Below are 18,366 nucleotides of genomic sequence, written 5' to 3' on the forward strand. Positions count from 1 at the left end.
AATTTTTGGCTAACACATTTCTGACATCATACGAACGGAAAATGGCACCATATAACAACAGGTTTCGCATTACCCCTCATGCAAAATTTATACCTAATTTTACTACCTTCATTGTAAGATTGTTCAGGTAAAAGAAATAGCTTAGATGAATGTAAACAAAAAATTATGCACTTTCGTGTGTATTCTTTACTTGATATATGCTGAATTCAATGTGGAACTTTAGTTATTTAAAATAGGTCATCACATATCGAGTTTTAAAATATACTAAATAAAAAGGCATATTTTGCGTCCATTGATATTCAAATGGCTAATACTTCTATCTGGTGATTCCAACAAAAAATTGTCGTTTTAATTTAAAACTTTACATTAGAAGTCATTGGACTTTTGTCACTTTTGAGATCACCTTGGCGAAGGCCATGTGATCTATTGTCACCACTTGGCGTCTGTCGTCGACCGTCGTCGCTAACAATTTTTCAAATCTCATCTCCTGAACAACTAAACCAATTGAAACCAAACTTATTATGAATGTTTTTTTGGGGTATTCTGCATAGAACGGATTATGGAGATTTCTGATCCGTCCAACAACATGGCCGCCGTTAATAAAAATAAAATATAGGGGTCAGTCAGGAGTTTTTTGCATGTATCTCCAAAACCGTTAGGTTTAGCCAAATTCTGAGTTTTGGTAAAAGTGTTCAGCATGATGAGATATATCTTTGTTCAAGTTTTTATTTTAATCTGTTAAGCCATGTTGGAGGTATTGCCCTTTTCCGGACCGTTTTTCTTTTTTTTTTCTTTTTTTCTTTTTTTCTTTTTTTTATGTTATTTCTTTCAAACATCTTCTTCCCTGACATTACTTGTCCAATTGGAATTAAATTTGATATGAATGTTTTGTAGGGTATTCTGCATAGATCAAATGTTGGAATCTTTGATCCGTGGAAAAGATGGCCGCCATTACTAAAAATAGAACACATGGTTCAGTCAGAAGTATATTTTATGTATCTCCAGATCGTTAGGTTTAGCCAAATTCTTTCAATTGCGGAAATGATACATATTATAAGGCAAGCAAAAGCCTGCATTGGATCAAAGTTGTTATACGACTCCCTGTTAGAGTTATTGCCCTTGAAAGGTGAAAAATGACGTTTTTTTACAATTTCAATATCATGAAAACTATAATCGATAGACAGAAACTCTCAATTGCTGTGATGATCATTATGATAAGGCCTACAAAAGTCTGTGGGATCAAAGTTGATGAATAACTCCTTGTTAGAGTTACCAAAAGTCCCCACATCAGTTCTATGCAGAATATCCCAAAGACCATCCATAATAAGTTTGGTTCTAATTAGTCAAGTACATTTTTTTCGATCAAAATGGCTGTCTTTACCAAAAATAGAACATAGGGGTCAGACAGAAGTATTTGCATGTATCTCTAAAACCTTTAGGTTTAGCCAAACTCTTTCAGAAGCCGAAATGATCCTTATTATAAGTCCTATAAAAGTTTGCAGGGGGTAAGAGATGTTGAAGGACTCCTTGTTAGAGTAATTGACCTTGAAAGGCGAAAAATAATGTTTTAAGTAGTTCTCAGCCAATGTCCTTTCAATTTTCAATTGATGAATTGATCCCTTAAGATAAGGCCTACAAAAGTCCTCTTGAGTCAAAATTGTCGGACAATTTCTTGTTAGACTTATTGCAATTATTTTTTTTCTAGAATATAAGCATCAACATAATAGCTGTAAAATTAATGAGTAAATAATGTTAAATGTTCTTGAGCGTTTTGTGTATCTTTCAGATGTCATTTTATGCAACAACGGAGAATATAAACACTTGAACTGTTCAACAGATACTTACATCACTGTGCACGAACTCAAAATGAACCATCAAGGCATTTGTGATTCATGGAATTCGGAATGTGCCGACTCTTTGACTGGGCACATCCAGAAAGAATGCAGTATGGATGCGTCTTGCGATGTAGCATTCGTTGCTGATAATTGTATACATTACCTTCCGAGAAAAATACATATATTTTTTAGTTGTTTAGGTCAGTTAAAAAATGGTTTTCTTTATTTTGTATCTTTCTCTTTCTTTGCATTTATTTTCTATGTACGGCCACTCAAATGCATCTGTCCACTGAAAAACCATTATCAATGACGTAACTTTCTAAACTTTGGGTGAGGAATCATGTGTTGAAAAAGCATAGCAATAAAGTCACAAAAACAAGCATTGAAATACTTGATGTAAGTTCAACTGTAGCATTGTTGTATTGCAATACACCTGAAACAGTTAGTTGCAATGGAAGCGGGGTTTTTTCGCGCTCTAAAACCTTGTTAAGCCCACTATTTCCATTGGAAAATACTGATACCAAGGCAGGACCATGTTTTTTTCAACTTTCGGTTTTTACCTGTATATTGCCATTTGTTATATGGACAATCCTATAGACAATTTATTGCATATAAATGTATATACGTAGCTTTTATCAGTTATAGGTAATTGTGTTAATATCGTTAATTCTATCGAACCAACAGATATTTTTCCAGGCGACAAATTCTTTCACTACTAGAAATGTTTTTGCTAAATAGCATGTAATAGAAATATTTTTCTGTTATATGAGAAACACGTTAAGCGAGTTACGAACAACCCCTTCCCCAAATGATGTTACAGCCATATGCTTCTGTAGACAAATATTTCAGTTCTTGATTACCTTTACAGGCCCTTGGTGGATGTTCGGTACATTCGATTACGACGATAGTAAATGGATATGCACTGCTTCATTATCTGAACTACATTGTAATAGAGGATTTAAAATCAAAATAGAAGACATTAATTTTCAAACGGGTGTATGTACAGACTGTGAAGAACGATTAATTCTCAGAGACTTACGAGAACTGTGTAACGATAGAAGGAAATGTACTGCAGCATCAGATAAAAAACATCCGTGTCTTTACCGAATACAGTATGCATTGTTATCTTTCTATTGCACAGGTAAGATTCTTACATCTGACAAATAGGTATGAATATTTAATCTCTATATAATAATCGTGACCATTACAAAATATGATAAACCCAAAAAAGAAACGTTCTTATGACAGATTTCCCCTGCTTCCCTTGCTGCTCTACAAATTCAAATAAAGAAACGTCCTTATGACACAGATTTCCCCTGCTGCTCTACAAATTCAAGTTATTGGTATACAGGAAGGCACTGATTTGGAATTACCCAATGAAACAAAAACCTCCGAAAGAGATAAAATCAGAACTTATCTAATGAAATGTATTTTTTTCTCAGTTAGCTAACGATCAATTACCAAAATAAAAAATCAAAATAAAAATCAATAAAAATTGAAGAGACTGAAAATTTACACAACTAACATAGATATACATGTAGTCTGACGTCCGGTTAATGGGAAGTTAATGTTGATCGCGTCATAAGTTTTACAGTCGGTACATTTCGACATGCTGACGCTGCATACCAAATTTTGAACAGTATATACTTATTGACTGGGTATGAGGGAAATAGCCTCAAATAGAAATTTATTGTTCCCCAACACTTTGACTATAGCCCGAGGCGTAGCCAAGGGCAATAGTCAGAGTCGTGGGGAACAATAAACTTGCTATTTCCCGAATACCCAGTCTATAAGTATTTTATTATACCGAAAACATTAGACTTGTAATACATTTACTCCATATCCCACCATTGTTCCTAGTTGAATGATCATCTCAAAAACCCAGAAAAACGTTTTTTACAATATTTTCAATTTGAATTTTCCCCTCATCACCTCAAAATGTTCAAAACCCAGAAAACCATGCATCTTTTGGCAATATTTTAATCTGCATGTAGTCTCATTGACCTTACATGGTGTCTGTAAGATAAAGAACAGCAACACATTTGAATATTGTCTCGCAAACATTCAATTTCATCTGTGTTAAAGTGCAAGACTTATTGAAGAGGGCGCCAGTATGCAGTATTGAGTAAAATAAAAACAATAAAGAGTTAACAATATCACTGAATAACAATCAAATGTAACAATTATGTGCTTTTAAAGTTATAACCAGTTACTTTTGAACATAAAAATTAACTGTCGAATTGTTAATTGTTTTGCCGGATGGAAATCCTTTTAGAGTCCTTTTGGTCAATAATTGTGTACAAATCCTGGTCAGTTAAGCAGGCAAACCTTGTCATTTGTGATTTAGCAGTCAAAACGAGCAGACATGATAATTTCGGAGTTTTCATTAAGAGAGAGTAAAGTCCGAGCTTTCCGAATAAATATAAAACTTTTGTCCAATCCGGTGACGGGACTAAAAATCCGCGAAAGCGGTAGACATTGCCGGTCATAAGTCTGAAAACTATGGACTGCTCAATAGTCAAACACTGAAAAAGGAGAAAAATAGCAATTTTACTGTAGAAAATTTTGTATTGATGTTTATATACTGAGGTATAATAATCTTTATAACAGAAACCTTTAATAATTTTACTGACAGATAATAAATAACACAACTTGAGTATTCTTAGTACAGATAGGCGTCCGGAAAACAAAAAGTGAAAATGTGTTTTTAAATTACCTAAAATAGTTATATGATTGGTAGCAATTGAAAATTTTAAACTTTTCTTAGAAAATCGAAAAGAATAATTAAATTGATTATTAGTTCTACCGGTAAGTTAAATTTGCACATGCATGTGCACCACAGCGTGTAATGCAACCGCAACATATATATAACACACTCTGTCTGTCTAGGGAGATAACATGGCAACGTTTACCTAAGTTAAGCTAAAATATGCATTTTGATATACATGTATGATTTTATGTTATTTGTACCAACAGCAGAATATGGACCTTTCACAACTAAGTATTGCGATTGAAAGAGCTTTCTATTCATAAGAAAATCGGGCTTTCATCAGCACCCATCAGATAGCCGCTCAGTGATGATGTTCATTTATTTTGCCCATTTGCGCGTTCCGAAATGAAAAATGTTTATGATTCCCTTTTCTACTTTCTAATTCCTATATATTAGCATTTTGCTTTTCTGTAATTTTTAAAGTTCTGTCAACTCTATGTTGTGTTTCAGTCAGTCCACTCCGATCAAAGTCCTTGTGTCTAAACTAAGAATTTATTCAATTCTTTTTTGTATTATTGTTGAATCACGTTGAAGCATGGAATTTTCTCAACGAGTCCGGAAAATTTTTACTTCAGACATTTCTTGAGAATTTTTCAAAAAGCCATAACTTTTTTGTTTGTACTGAAAATTTTATCAAATGCCCAGATAGAATTGTTGAAAATATGTACATTTATAGGAAATATAAATCGGAAAAAAAACTATTGCATAAATAAGTTCTTACTTTAATAATAGAATTTCATTACTGAACACTTTCAGAAATCTGACCATTTACAAACACTTTTATTTTTGCATCGAATATTTTTTTACCTAAACGCATTTTCGATAATTATCTGAAAAAACATATAAAGTTATTCTTCCGTGCAAAATTTGGCGAATTTTTTACCCTCTGCAGGAGCGCAATTCACTACTTTAGTTTCTTTAGAACTACAGTTTGTTACACCTGACTGGCGGAATTTAACGTTTTTACGGATTTTTTTATAAGTTTAATTGATTATAAAGAATTAGGGTGACCATTTGTGACAAATATTCAAGATTGATTATATGTCCTGATTTAAACAGTATACAGCTTTCACATATTCACAGAATTGATTGTTTACTATAGTCATTTATTTTTTAAGATAGGTGTGGTTTTTCAACACCGTCGCAATAGCGTGCGTAACGTCTATGTATAATGTATTGATGATTCTCCTTGAGCCAGTCTTTAACTTGTTATTTCTGTATGGGCGTCCCTACTTCAGTTCCCACAATAAAATCCCACAATATATCTAACGCAATGATGCTGATAATATTCCAATAGCTTTTAAATTTTGAAATAAAAACCACCATGTCATGCAGTGTTTCTGCCTGTTAATTGAGTCAATAAAACGGGGATACTTTTTTCTTAAATCAATTTTCGGCGGCCATTTTTTCCCTTAAAGTGTCCCATAAAATGGACATATATGGAATGCTAGCTTGTTTCAAGATTCGATTTTTTTTTTCGGTTCCTTACTGCTCGTACAATTTTTTTCTTGACAAAATCTCTTTTATCATCTACCCATCACAAACTTTTCTTTATTTTCTCCTGTGCTTTATGTTGGAGTCGAAATTTGGATGAATACCAACGAGCCCAAATTATACTAGTAAAACCTTCAGTTTATCGGTGGGTCACAAAATACCCAATCAATATCATTGAAAGCATTGGGGTGGTGGTGGGAAACATTACAAGTAAGTACTAATATCTAATAAATTTGTATCTTGTAAATTTCTAAATTTTATCTCAATTGTCATTAATACAATATCGTTTATTCCAAAGCAATCTATCCCTCTATCAGGTAGTAAAGCTTCCATAACTGTACGTAAATTGTGTCATATAATCTCTTCATCACGAAACACCTGAATAAAATACTTCCACCATAAAAAAAACTGGTAGGCAGCTCGCCGAAATAATAAACTTATTTATATACTTTGGAAAACATCAACTGACAAGTCTTTTAGATAGAATTTCCAAAAAAATGGAACAATTTGCAACTTCTAAAATGGTTTGTAGAGACGCTCCTTTATATAACTTCCAAGAGGGTCCAACTACCATAGTTGAATGAGTCCAAACATTTTCATGTACTGTTTATAGATACGTACATTATGTCAATAACTGGTCAGATTCTAATAAATTGTAATTCATCGGACATTCGTACATACATAAAAAAAATTAACACCCCAATGTGTAAAGGCGGCTATAAAAAATAAACGTCGATATCATAAAAGATCGAGTATGGTAGACAATTTGTTTCCCTTTAAAATACCATAGAAACATTACCATTCCACTATATTATACGTCGATTTGTACTTGAGGAGGTAGACCTAAGGTAAGGGACATCACTCTTGGAATCAGTGTTATGTTTGTATCATATTCAATTTTACCAAAACCTTTCAAGCTTTCATTTGAATCAGCATGAAATCAGTCCATATTACTTTGATACTTACATGAGATTGATTTAAAAAGGTAAATGCAAACTTTCCATTGATTTGTAAGAGTTATGTCCCTTACCCTAGGTCTACCTCCTTAAATTATTTGAAAAAAAAAATCTTTTTTTAGACAACTCCATATCACCGCCTACCTTCCCTTCAATTGATGAAGATTATTCCACAACAACATCAAACCTGCTCTCAACATCTATTGGGCATGGCAATGAAGGTTGGTAAAAATGTGATGAAACCAAATGTATTAGTAACCTTTTTGTTTGTTTCATTCAGATATTTTGATGGAAATATGAGTAAAATATTTGGCCCTCTGATTGTGAGTGAAATATGAATTATTGATTTAATTGCCAAGATTAAAAACATCAGAAACTGTTTTACGCGGGTTTTGAAGTATATAGATAATGGACATTGAAAATTTCTTGACAATGTTAAAAGTGTGCAAAGCAAATATTTTGTTTACCCCTCGACGGGACTGCAACTCGTAACGATGTGTCATCTACAGATACATTGCCTTCACTATGCAAACATGTGTGCAGATAAATCCACCATATAAGTGTGTATTTTTTTGTTTGATTTTTTTCGCGGCAAAATTTCTTTTGAGATTTTGTTTTGCTTTAAAAATGGGGGATTTTATTTCCATGTAATTAAATTTTCACCATTGGAGAATATCATACATACATATAAGGATAACTTTTGGGCATGGGTAATATATATAACGTGTATTTTGGGTTTATTTGGTTCTTGTTTTGTTTTATTTTGTTTTGTTTTTGTTTTGTTTTTGCTTTTGTTTTCTTTTTTACAATTCGAATATTGAAACGCCGAAAATCATTCGTATGGCATAATGTATTCATAAATGTTTTCCTTGTAAAACTCTTTCAATACGTCCTTCAGTGTTGGAAATGAAAATAGATTTTTTAAATGTTTGAACGTTTTGGACTATCGTTTTTAACTGTCTATGATAAAGAGAATGGACACAAGCAACAACTTAAAGCAATAAAAGAAATTAAATGAAAATTAATTCTAAGCACCAGAGAGCATAGACTTGGTACATAATATTGGTAAAGATATCAGCCTTTATCATTAACGATTGGTATTTCTGTAATTTATAACCACTGGGTCGATGCCACTGTTGGAAAACCATTTGTCCCTGAAGGTATTCACAAATCCATTAGTCAGTCTTGTCTGATTCCGAATTACATCAGATTTTATTTATCATATTTGTCCAAACTTGCAGTATTACAAATAAAAAAAAAGATACTGCAATACTTCATTCCTTACATTGCACATGGTAGAACCTCTCGGTGATTTAGTTGGCTTTCTATTTCGAAAGTTTTGGTTTTGAGTACTTTTTGCCATCAATATTGTTTTGGATTAAGATCTTCCTATATATTCAATGCTAATGCTGTTCATGAGAGGTCACTCCTTGAAACACATGTACAGCATATCGAAATTTTTAATATATCCATCCGATAAGCCTACTAGAAAAATCATTTTCAAATTTCATTTCAAAGCAAAAACGATTTTAAACCCTTAGAGATGTAACTTTTAATTTTTGTCATTTGCGGAATTGTATATGAAAAAAATCAAACTTGGATGCCAGCGAAAAAAAGTGGTAAATGAAAACATTTTTGTTGTGTCGAGGTTGAAATGTTCCTAATAGCCTTGATATTGCATGAACTTGACCAACTGGAATTCCAAAGATTTTCAATTGTTAGTTGGAAATTTACAGGCATATTTTTTCTAGAAGCATCAGATATAACAATATGACATCTCTTCCATAATTGATGATTTTGTCAGTACACTTTTTTTGCAGAACCAACTCTACCTATACCCGATTTTCCTGATGGTAAGTTGAATTTTATTATTATTATTATGAAAACATAAGTCTGTCAAAGTTTTTATTGGAAATATTTGTTATGTTGATAAAAATGTGTTGATACATTCATTAACATTTAGTATTATAATTATGTTCAATTGAGCCCAAATAAGCATTCTACAATGTAAGCAGTTCAAATCTTTCACTACGAATGACATTAAAGATCACAAAAAAAAAACATGTTATTGGTACTTCTGAAACAATTTTGCACCATTGTACAAAATATTGTTCATTATAATGCAAAAAAAGTTTTCTCTGTTTAGCTCCACCAAAGGTGAATATTACAATTGATGTTTCTGGTCGTGTCCTTTTGACATTTCAATCAAATAACAGTCAACCAGTAGCTCTGTGTGCTGATGGGTGGAATGACAATGGCGCAAATGTTGTGTGCGGGTATTTGTTTGGTAATAAAACTGCGAAGGCAAGAGAAGTTGATAACGATCCCAATTTGAACTATGCAATATTACCAAGTGTGTTAAATTGCACGGGTAGCGAATCATCTTTGATTGAATGTGATGGAATTAATGTAAACTGCAGTTCTTTGATGGTAGCTGGTGTTGAGTGCTGTGGAGGTAGTGACCTAAATTCAATCCGTCAAACTACATATATACATATATATACATACAAACGTCTCAGAATAAGACGACTCTATTCGCTATACTGCTCCATCGAATCAAATTGATACAGGGGAGATAATATAAACTATAAACTTATAGAAGGGTCTAAATAATTCCCAATGATGTTATAACTGTCAGAACTTTTCAGACCCTTATATATATATATATATATATATAGTAGTATGTCCCATGCATCGTGTACTAATTTACAGCCCTAGATTAATACTACGAGGAGGAATGACCTGACCAGCGAAAGCTATATTTTTATATAGCCTAGCTGGCCGAGTGGTCTAGGGCGGTGGACTTTGTGCATGTGTTGCCATAGATGTCACAGCGGTACGAGTTCGAGTACCGCGGAGGGAACGACCAAAAATTTGCATCGCAAATTTGACAGTTCTAACATCGTTTGGAATTTGTCAGACCTTTCTATATGTTTACATATCTTCCCTGTATCAATATGATCCGATGGAGCAGTGTAGCGAATGGAGTCGTCACATTCTGAGACGTTTGTATAATATTGATTTGATGTGACATGCATCATTAATTTGATCCTCTATCCTACATAATAACATCTAAATGAACTGTCCCGTACTACCATACATCGTGTACTGAGTTACAGCCCTAGATTAATCCTACGAGGAGGATTGACCCGGCCAGCGAAAGCTATATTTTTATATAGCCTAGCTGGCCGAGTGGTCTAGAGCGCTGGACTTTGTGCAGGCGGTGTTGCCTTGGATGTCACAGCGGTACGAGTTCGAGTCCCACGGAGGGAACGACCAAACATTTGCATCGCAAATTTGACAGCTCTAACATCGTTTGGAATTTTTTCAGATATATATATCAATGAATCCTGGCTTTATTGTAATATTTTTGTGTTGACTCATCAAACCTACAAATAAACAATAAAACAATAAACCAGGTTCAAATCCAAGTAAATGACAAAAACGAACTTCAAATATTTTAGTGGATTTATTAATTTTAGATATACATGAACATTTACGGAACAAATAAAAAGCGGATCGGAATTTGGATTAGATCTGTTTAAAAATTGCGGAAAAATATAGATCAATTTTATCAAACTGGTTTATCTAACAGATTTTGATAAACCTCATTAAAACACATTCAATATTGCTGAACTTATTATAGCAACGTGTTACTGTATGTTGTAGAATATGGCTGCCAAACAGAATCTTCATCCTCTCAAATAAAATCCGAGAAAGGCGGATCTTCTGTTGTTGGTCAGTATTTTCCTATTACCATGTTTCATATCCTGTAAATTCTCATTGAGAAATAAAAATCATTAAAAATGATGATAAAATGTAGCCATTTATATAGAATTTACTGTTCTTTTATCTGAACTGTGGGCAGGATAATCAACAAGTTATACAAGTCTAATTCGGTGGTACGGTCCATTTCTGCATAAGCATCCACTTGGATACATACATACTTTGAAAATAAAATTTTGGTATCTATATCGATTCTGAAGAAAGACAAAAACGGGATTGTTACATTATCGATTACAGTACTTTGTACAGGCGGCGGATGGGACTCAATTTTATGTCACAAAAGTCAAATTAGTTTACAGAATCCTTTTGATATGCAAATGAATTCTCTCCCATTACGATTTTGTAAGAAGGCCTCTCATTGGATATAGTAACCGCGGGTCTCGCAGGTTTCTGATTACTTCGAGGAAGGGAATAGCATATTGTTAATGTGCTATTCTGCAAAAGTAAGTAATACTTTATTAGGTATTACTTACTTTTGCAGAATAGCTCATCACATTTATGATATGTTCTTGCTCGAAGTAATCGGAAGCCTGTGCCTGTGAGACCCGCGGTTGCTATATCCAATGAGAAGCCTTCTTATAAAATCGTGATGAGAGCTTTCATTTGCGTATCCAAATGATTTTGTAAACTAATTTGCATACAAAATTGAATTTTGTGACACAAGCATGCATTTAGTGTTAAATTGTATGCAAAAGTGGTTATGTTATGACAGAATTCAATTTTGTGAACAAAAAGTTGAAATTTGTGGCAAAATTGAACTTCTTCATAACATTTCTCAGTTTCGTATGCAAATTAGTTCACAGAACCAAACTAAACTAATTTGCATACAAAATTGACTTTTGTTACCCAATATTCAAATTAGGTTATAAAAGTAAAGTCTGTGATACAAAAAATGAATTTTGTCATGACAAAAGTAACTTTTGTCCACTGACATATTACCCGTTCCCGTTCTGCGTCCCATACTTTGATCTTTTGTTCATTTTAGGTATTGGTGTTGGTGTTTCTGTAGCGGTTGTAGTTATAGTTGCGCTGATAGCCTTTCTGTATATAAGGAGAAGGTATCTTATCTGATATTTATCACCACAACTGAATTGAATAATACATTTGTTAAATGACCATTTAAGCCCTTTCTTAATTTTCGTCGATATTTATTACGTTTGCTATTGTGAGACTTTTAATTGATACCGGGTGTGACACCATGTCAATGGTACAAGGATATTTCTTTTTCTTGTAGAAGTTTCCCCTTTTTGTTGCAAGCAGGTGACCTCAACAATATATAGTATTCGTTTTTTTTTAAACGCCCTGTTCCTAGCGGTTTGTCCTTATGTTAGTTTATTGGCTCCCAAACGTGTTGCTGTTTATTGATTTAACATATTTTATATTCTCCTTTTTGTGGGCGCGTCGGTGTTTTCGCTTTTCTGAATTGTCTTCAAACTGTACAAAAATATACTTCTCTTCCTCATTTTTAATATTTTTTACCAAAAAAAACGTCGTTTTCGTTAACACATTGCATAACAATGTAAATACAGACAGTTTTTCCCCTACTTTGATATAAAATATCTGTAAATGGTCGTAAAATTACATTTATTTAACAAAAATAAATACGAATTAAGATAATTAGAAATTATGTCGACTTGATACCAAGAAACGCCGCTTTAACAAATTCTTCGTATTTTCAGAGTTTTTACCAAATCAAAAGAAACACGAGCAAGATCACACATAGGTAATCAAAGTGAAGACTATACAGGCCAACAAGGTATTGGATTACCTAGCGTTTCCCGCAATGGCACTCCTGACAAATACAATGTGCAATATACAAACTGTCCTGGTTTTGAAACAAACCAAAACAACGAACAATCATCTAGATCACAACTTTATTCCATCGCCTCGAAAACTAGTGAGTATAACCAATCTACATATGCAGCATCACAAGATGGTGTTTACGACATAGCGCATGACCGAAGACATGTCGAAAACGAGGCTAATACTTACGGTCATAGTGTTGATGAAATGTACGATACGTCAAATCGACAATTAAGGTATGACAAAGAGGGAGACTCGTACGGTCGAGTGGTCGATACGGTATATGACGCTTCCGATAACAATGGCAGGCAAACCGCTAATATTGACAATAAATATGCACGAGCTGTCGATACAGTGTACGACACTGCTGGACAAATTGGAACAATAGGTGTACGAGACGATATGTATAATTAAATGGGTGTTAGCAATTTCTTGTATGAGGGCTAGAAATATTTTCATGGCAATTAAGTTTCTAAACAATCATCTCAAAGATTTTGAACATCTTGTATCTTCTGTCATGGAATTGATTTGTACTTATTTCGTTATTTTTCTTGACTAAACAGATTATTCACTTCGTCACGCTTCTGGTTGCGTCAGGAGGGTAAGGAACCCATTGTACCGCGAAAATTATTTTGGATCCTGATGCTGCTGTAGGTAACTGATTATCAGGTTGAGACAATAAATTGGCCTGAATTTAAGAAAAAAAAACATATTTAACAATAAAATTGCCGCAAAAAATGTTGTCTTGTGGTGTTAATCAGATTATGTGATCGGTTCAATTTTTGTGTTTTCGTAAAATCGGGAAGTTGAAAAGGATGATGACAATTAGGTACTGATTTAAGTGTCTTCTCCTTAGTAAAATTGGATTTTGCAATGTGGGCAAAAATAAATATAAAAGATATATGGCCAAAACCTTTAAATATCAAATATTCAATATTTTAACTAATTATGTCATTTTTGATGTTCTTCTGTTATGTACTATTACAAAGGATCTCGAATACCAAACTACGAATCATGTTCATATTACCCATATTATGAACACAAGGAGTAATCAAGGGAAAATCTTAAATCAAATATGCATGTTTGTTTTTGATTGAATTGCCAGTATCTGTAAGAATCATGCAAAACGGGAAAAATCAGAAACTTGCATGTCAATAATCCACCTTTCTGACAATATGATTTCATCCAAGGATGCATTTTCTATTTGAAAAGGAAGATTATTTGATCTCAGTGTTTGGATTTGCTCAATTTTTTTTTCAATAGAATGTTAAATAAATGAGGTTTTTGACAGTTATTTGTCCTTGAAATGTTCATTTCCAGTGCTTTTCAATGAAATTGTAACTCAATTTACCAACATGACATGGATTTGTTTTCCTTTTCTTATTATGATGGTGCAAATAGTTAAATTACACTTTCAAAATGGTGGGTTTTTCCACCCCATGTTTCACCCACTGCCTAATTCTTACAAAGACTGTCACTTTATTGCTTTTTTTTTTATTTGTTTTGTTTTCTACAGTAAATGTGACTTAACATTTTGTTCATTCTTATGTGTATTATTTTTATTTTCTTATTTTTCATATACTTGTTTATGCTCTTGACCATACGGTTAGTTTATCTCTACGCGTGTGGTCAGGATAGCGGTTGTTGAACTTAAGAATTTTTCGACCATGTCTTTATATTTTGACAAAATCTGTGATATAGATTTCAGATTGATCAATTTGTACTTTGTCAAATGCATGTAATGTACTTACTACGTGCATTTCATATTCCAAATAATCATTTATACAATTGTGGATAGTTTTATATAAACAATTTTCTATTATGATTAAAGTGCTTAAAATCGAAATGGTCTTGGTGATTGAAACAATGCCGTTTGCAGTTTGTATTTTATTTTGTGTCTTTTTAACAGAAAGGATATGAGAAGAATAATTGTTGTCATAGGTATGGTTTAATTGTCTCTAACACCTTTGATAAATGATATGGAAAGCTTTAAATTATGGCGTTAATTTTGTTCATATCGATGTAAAATGTCCCTTCTTCTGTGTTTTTATAGTCTTGACTATCCATACAAATCTCGCACGACAGCCCCTTATTGGGTTTCTGTTAGTAGATGGTGGTAGCGGAGGCTGGAGGATGCCTGACCGAAGAATTCAGTTATAGTATGTCCTACTAGCGTCTGCGCTGCTCTATTAATCCTTTGTCCTACTCCCAGACCCCACGTGGGTCCGAGAGCGTTTCCTCACTCTAAGTATTTAGGAGAACGTCAAAGTGTAGAGTGTGTTAAAATGTTCAATAAAATAGAACAAAAAGTCTTGATAAGCTTTCTTACTTTAAGATGGCAAATAAATATTCATTTATTAAAGATGGCATATTCATATTTTCTTTACAACTTGAAGTGACGGTGTTGCAATTGTAAGAACGAAATAAGTTATAAACGCTTAATTAAAGTCTCTGAGGTAAAGGGAAATAACTCATTTGTCTGTAATTAAAGTCTCTGAAGTAAAGGGAAATAACTCATTTGTCTGTTCATAATTTAGTTGATTTGTGAGGGAAATTTGAACATACTGTCAGAGTCATTCACTTTTAATGCCGAAATAAAATCCCTGTTCTCTCTGACATTATAATGAGTTTAGCGTTGTTTTGGAACAACAAAAAATATTGGTATAGCATTTACTCGTTGTCGCTCATATCATAGGATCTGTCTGGTTTCTACATAAACAATAATGTCATTTCTGTTGTGGGTGAACAGTTATCGAGTCATATTTATATCACATGGACATGAAAATAACTGGTAATAAATCCAAAATAATTTTCTTAAAATTACAAATGGAAATACGTATGATTTACGCGCCAATGTACCATACTTCATTCGACTTTCTTTTGTTTTTATCCATATGATGTGTGCACGTACACACAAGTCGGGGTTCGAAACCAGTAGTCAAGATATTATATGGAGTAATTTTGTTTCTATCTATAAATAATAACTTGAACATTTATGTTCAAAAGATACGCTAGAAAGAGGGTTTTAGCTAGGATTTTGAGGGTTTTAGTCACTTTTGTGTAGAGCACGAACGACATATGGGCAGCAGAATTTTGTATATAGTCAGTAGTATCATAAACTGAAGACATAAACACTCTTAATATATTCATTTTAAGTTTACAGATACAGGCATAACAATAAATACAATAAATGTTACAACAAAATAACTATTATTTTCTATAAGAAAACGTGTGTTACTTAATAAAATAAAACAGTTACTATTAGAAAAATAGTAAAATAGAATTTTTGTTTACATCATGACAAACTTTGATGCATTCAGTCTAAAATAGCTACTATTTGGCAAAAGCTACTATTATGGTATGACTTGACACTCAACTAATAAGAGAAAATCCTCCTGTCCTTTGCCAAACACCACACCTCAAAAGCCCTCTTCAACCTAAAACTCCTCAAATCATAAGGATGGAGACAGATCTTTAGAAGAGAATTGATTGATGAAACCTTGTCTTTATTTCCTCTATGAAAGATATATCATGATACAAATTATACATAGTTTACATAATAGAAAAAAATAGCAAACTATATCATCCTAATTATATAGAACAAGTAATATATATTTATATACAAGTGTTGTTTAATACAACATTATGCAAAGTAACTACAACCACACAAAATCTCCGTACAACCGATGTATTACAGATGACATTGCATGTCTTCAAGATAAAATCTCAGTGGGTCTCTGTATAGAGGCTAGAGAACGATTATATTCGGCAGCTGATTTTACAATATGTAAATAGCACAATGAACGAAAACTCTTTAAATGAGTGTCACATAGCTAAGTAGATGGTAGTATCCCAAGATAAAGGCAAAACAGTGTTTCGCTATCGTAATGAGATAGTTCTACATAGAGATCCAGAACAAAATTTTCGATGATTGAATCAAATAGTGTATCATTTAGATGTTTTGTAATTGAGCAGTTACATGTTGAATGAATCAAAATGTCTACAAAAGTTTTATCACATATAGCACACAACTTCATTTCGGTTTCTAGAATCGAAGTCCATAATTTGGCCATGAAAAAGGCTCTACGAAGTTCGATTGCACTTTTTGAATATTTCCAAATGTTTGCTACAGATATCGAGTCATGAAGTTTATAGAATCTAGAGAATTCGGAGTCTATGGTCACACGTATAGTCCAATCATCGTGTTGTATAGAGTTGATGGCTGTTTTCACTGTTTTGTTCCGCACAGATTTGCTTAGAAATTGTCCAGAGCTCAAGTATTGTGTCACAGCATTAAATAGTCTGTATTTCTGTAGTATGTCAACATCAGGTATAAATCCCATGTGTAGATTAATGTTAGTGAGTCACGTATATAATCGGTAGATGAAAACTTTTTTGGGCAGGATGTTACAATCTAACGAACACAGTAGAAATAACAATAAGATAAAAACAAACAAAATAACAAAAACAAAAACAAAAACAAAAACAAAACAAAGAAAAACACATATCACTTGTATTCATTTGAATGGGATTTTACCATTTCATCATTCCATTTAGTCATGAGGGTGAACTAGTGGATCCGTCGTTTAAGAGAAATTAAAGCAACACACAGAAAAAAACAACTGGAGGCCTACAAGAAAGCAGAGCTTTAGTCCTACCCAGACTGTATCTACACATGTTAATTACAATGCAGATATTTATTTTATTTTCCGCTATGCTGAGTGAATATTGGTTGTTACTTCATGCAAAAACTCCATTATATTCCACATAAATACCCTTTTTTATACCAAAAATAATTTACGTAAAAATCATAGACAAAATCGAGTTGAGACATTCTGATAAAGAACGTAAATTGGAATGTTTCGTGGCCTGCTTAGCCGAAATTTGTTACATTTCGTGACCGACATGGGGACACGGAAAAACCAATATACTTTACAAAGGTCACGATATAACATCTCTACGTAATATAAAATCCAAACGCTTCAAATTGGGTAGAAATGTGAATAATGGAAATGTTTTTATAGTCAGTCGCGGTTAAGGCGGAAGCCAAACCAAGTGGCGGAACCAGGGAATGGTTCCGGAGGTTGAAGCCTACTTTTCAGAAAATTTTGTTAATTTGACACAGAATTTGGGCTAAAGTGAGTAAATAATAGCTTTGTACCTCTTTTTCCAACGTCTTTGGATCCGCCCCATGCCCTTACTATAGATCAAGCAAAGAAAAAAAAGAGAGTGAATGTGATAATAGTTACACGAAAACCAAATGAAAAAGTGACAATGAACACACAAATTATATATGCAAACACACAACTGCAAAAACTGGAGCATGGTCAAGGTTTACCGTTGAGTTCGGAAAGGTCGTCAGAGTCTGGATTTATCAAAACATCTTAAATAATACATGATTTTGTAAATTCAAACTTGAATTCCTCTTTTGTGGAGATTGACCAATATAAACATTTAAACTTGAAAAATAGTGTTAATATTTTGAAAACGTCACAATAAGCATTTGCTTGTCAAATAGAAACCGTTTTTTTTATAGATTATAAATAAAAGATTAGATTTTGCCTCCACTACGTAGAAAATAAAAAAAATCTGGATTCCATATTCTGCTGTATTGTCAAGTGAAAATAAATAACCTAGTCGTTATGAAAACAAATTGTTTTATTCACAAATTTGTGAATATTAACATTCAGCCCTAACCAAAACTACTACTCCTACCTCAGAA

At 33.0% G+C, this 18,366-nt stretch overlaps 2 protein-coding genes across 2 annotated transcripts in view; both read left to right on the forward strand.

The window, feature by feature from the left end:
• LOC148620184 (uncharacterized) overlaps positions 1–1,927 on the forward strand; it is a 37,019-nt gene extending 35,092 nt beyond the window's left edge. The window contains exon 14 of the mRNA XM_088580855.1: positions 1,787–1,927. The gene's annotated coding sequence lies outside the window, so the exon portion shown is untranslated. The remainder of the gene's footprint in view (positions 1–1,786) is intronic.
• Positions 1,791–14,490, forward strand: LOC148620185 (uncharacterized). The gene is made up of 8 exons (XM_088580863.1): positions 1,791–2,035; positions 2,704–2,976; positions 7,178–7,276; positions 8,876–8,908; positions 9,202–9,510; positions 10,725–10,793; positions 11,827–11,899; positions 12,521–14,490. The coding sequence occupies exons 1-8, from the start codon at positions 1,867–1,869 to the stop codon at positions 13,056–13,058; spliced, it is 1,563 nt and encodes a 520-aa protein (XP_088436989.1). The 5' UTR covers positions 1,791–1,866; the 3' UTR covers positions 13,059–14,490.
• The last annotated feature ends 3,876 nt before the right edge of the window (positions 14,491–18,366 follow it).

This window comes from Perna viridis, chromosome 4 (assembly GCF_037379345.1).
Source record: "Perna viridis isolate PV_CMFRI_1.1 ecotype Kerala chromosome 4, ASM3737934v1, whole genome shotgun sequence".
Classification (NCBI taxonomy): domain Eukaryota; kingdom Metazoa; phylum Mollusca; class Bivalvia; order Mytilida; family Mytilidae; genus Perna; species Perna viridis.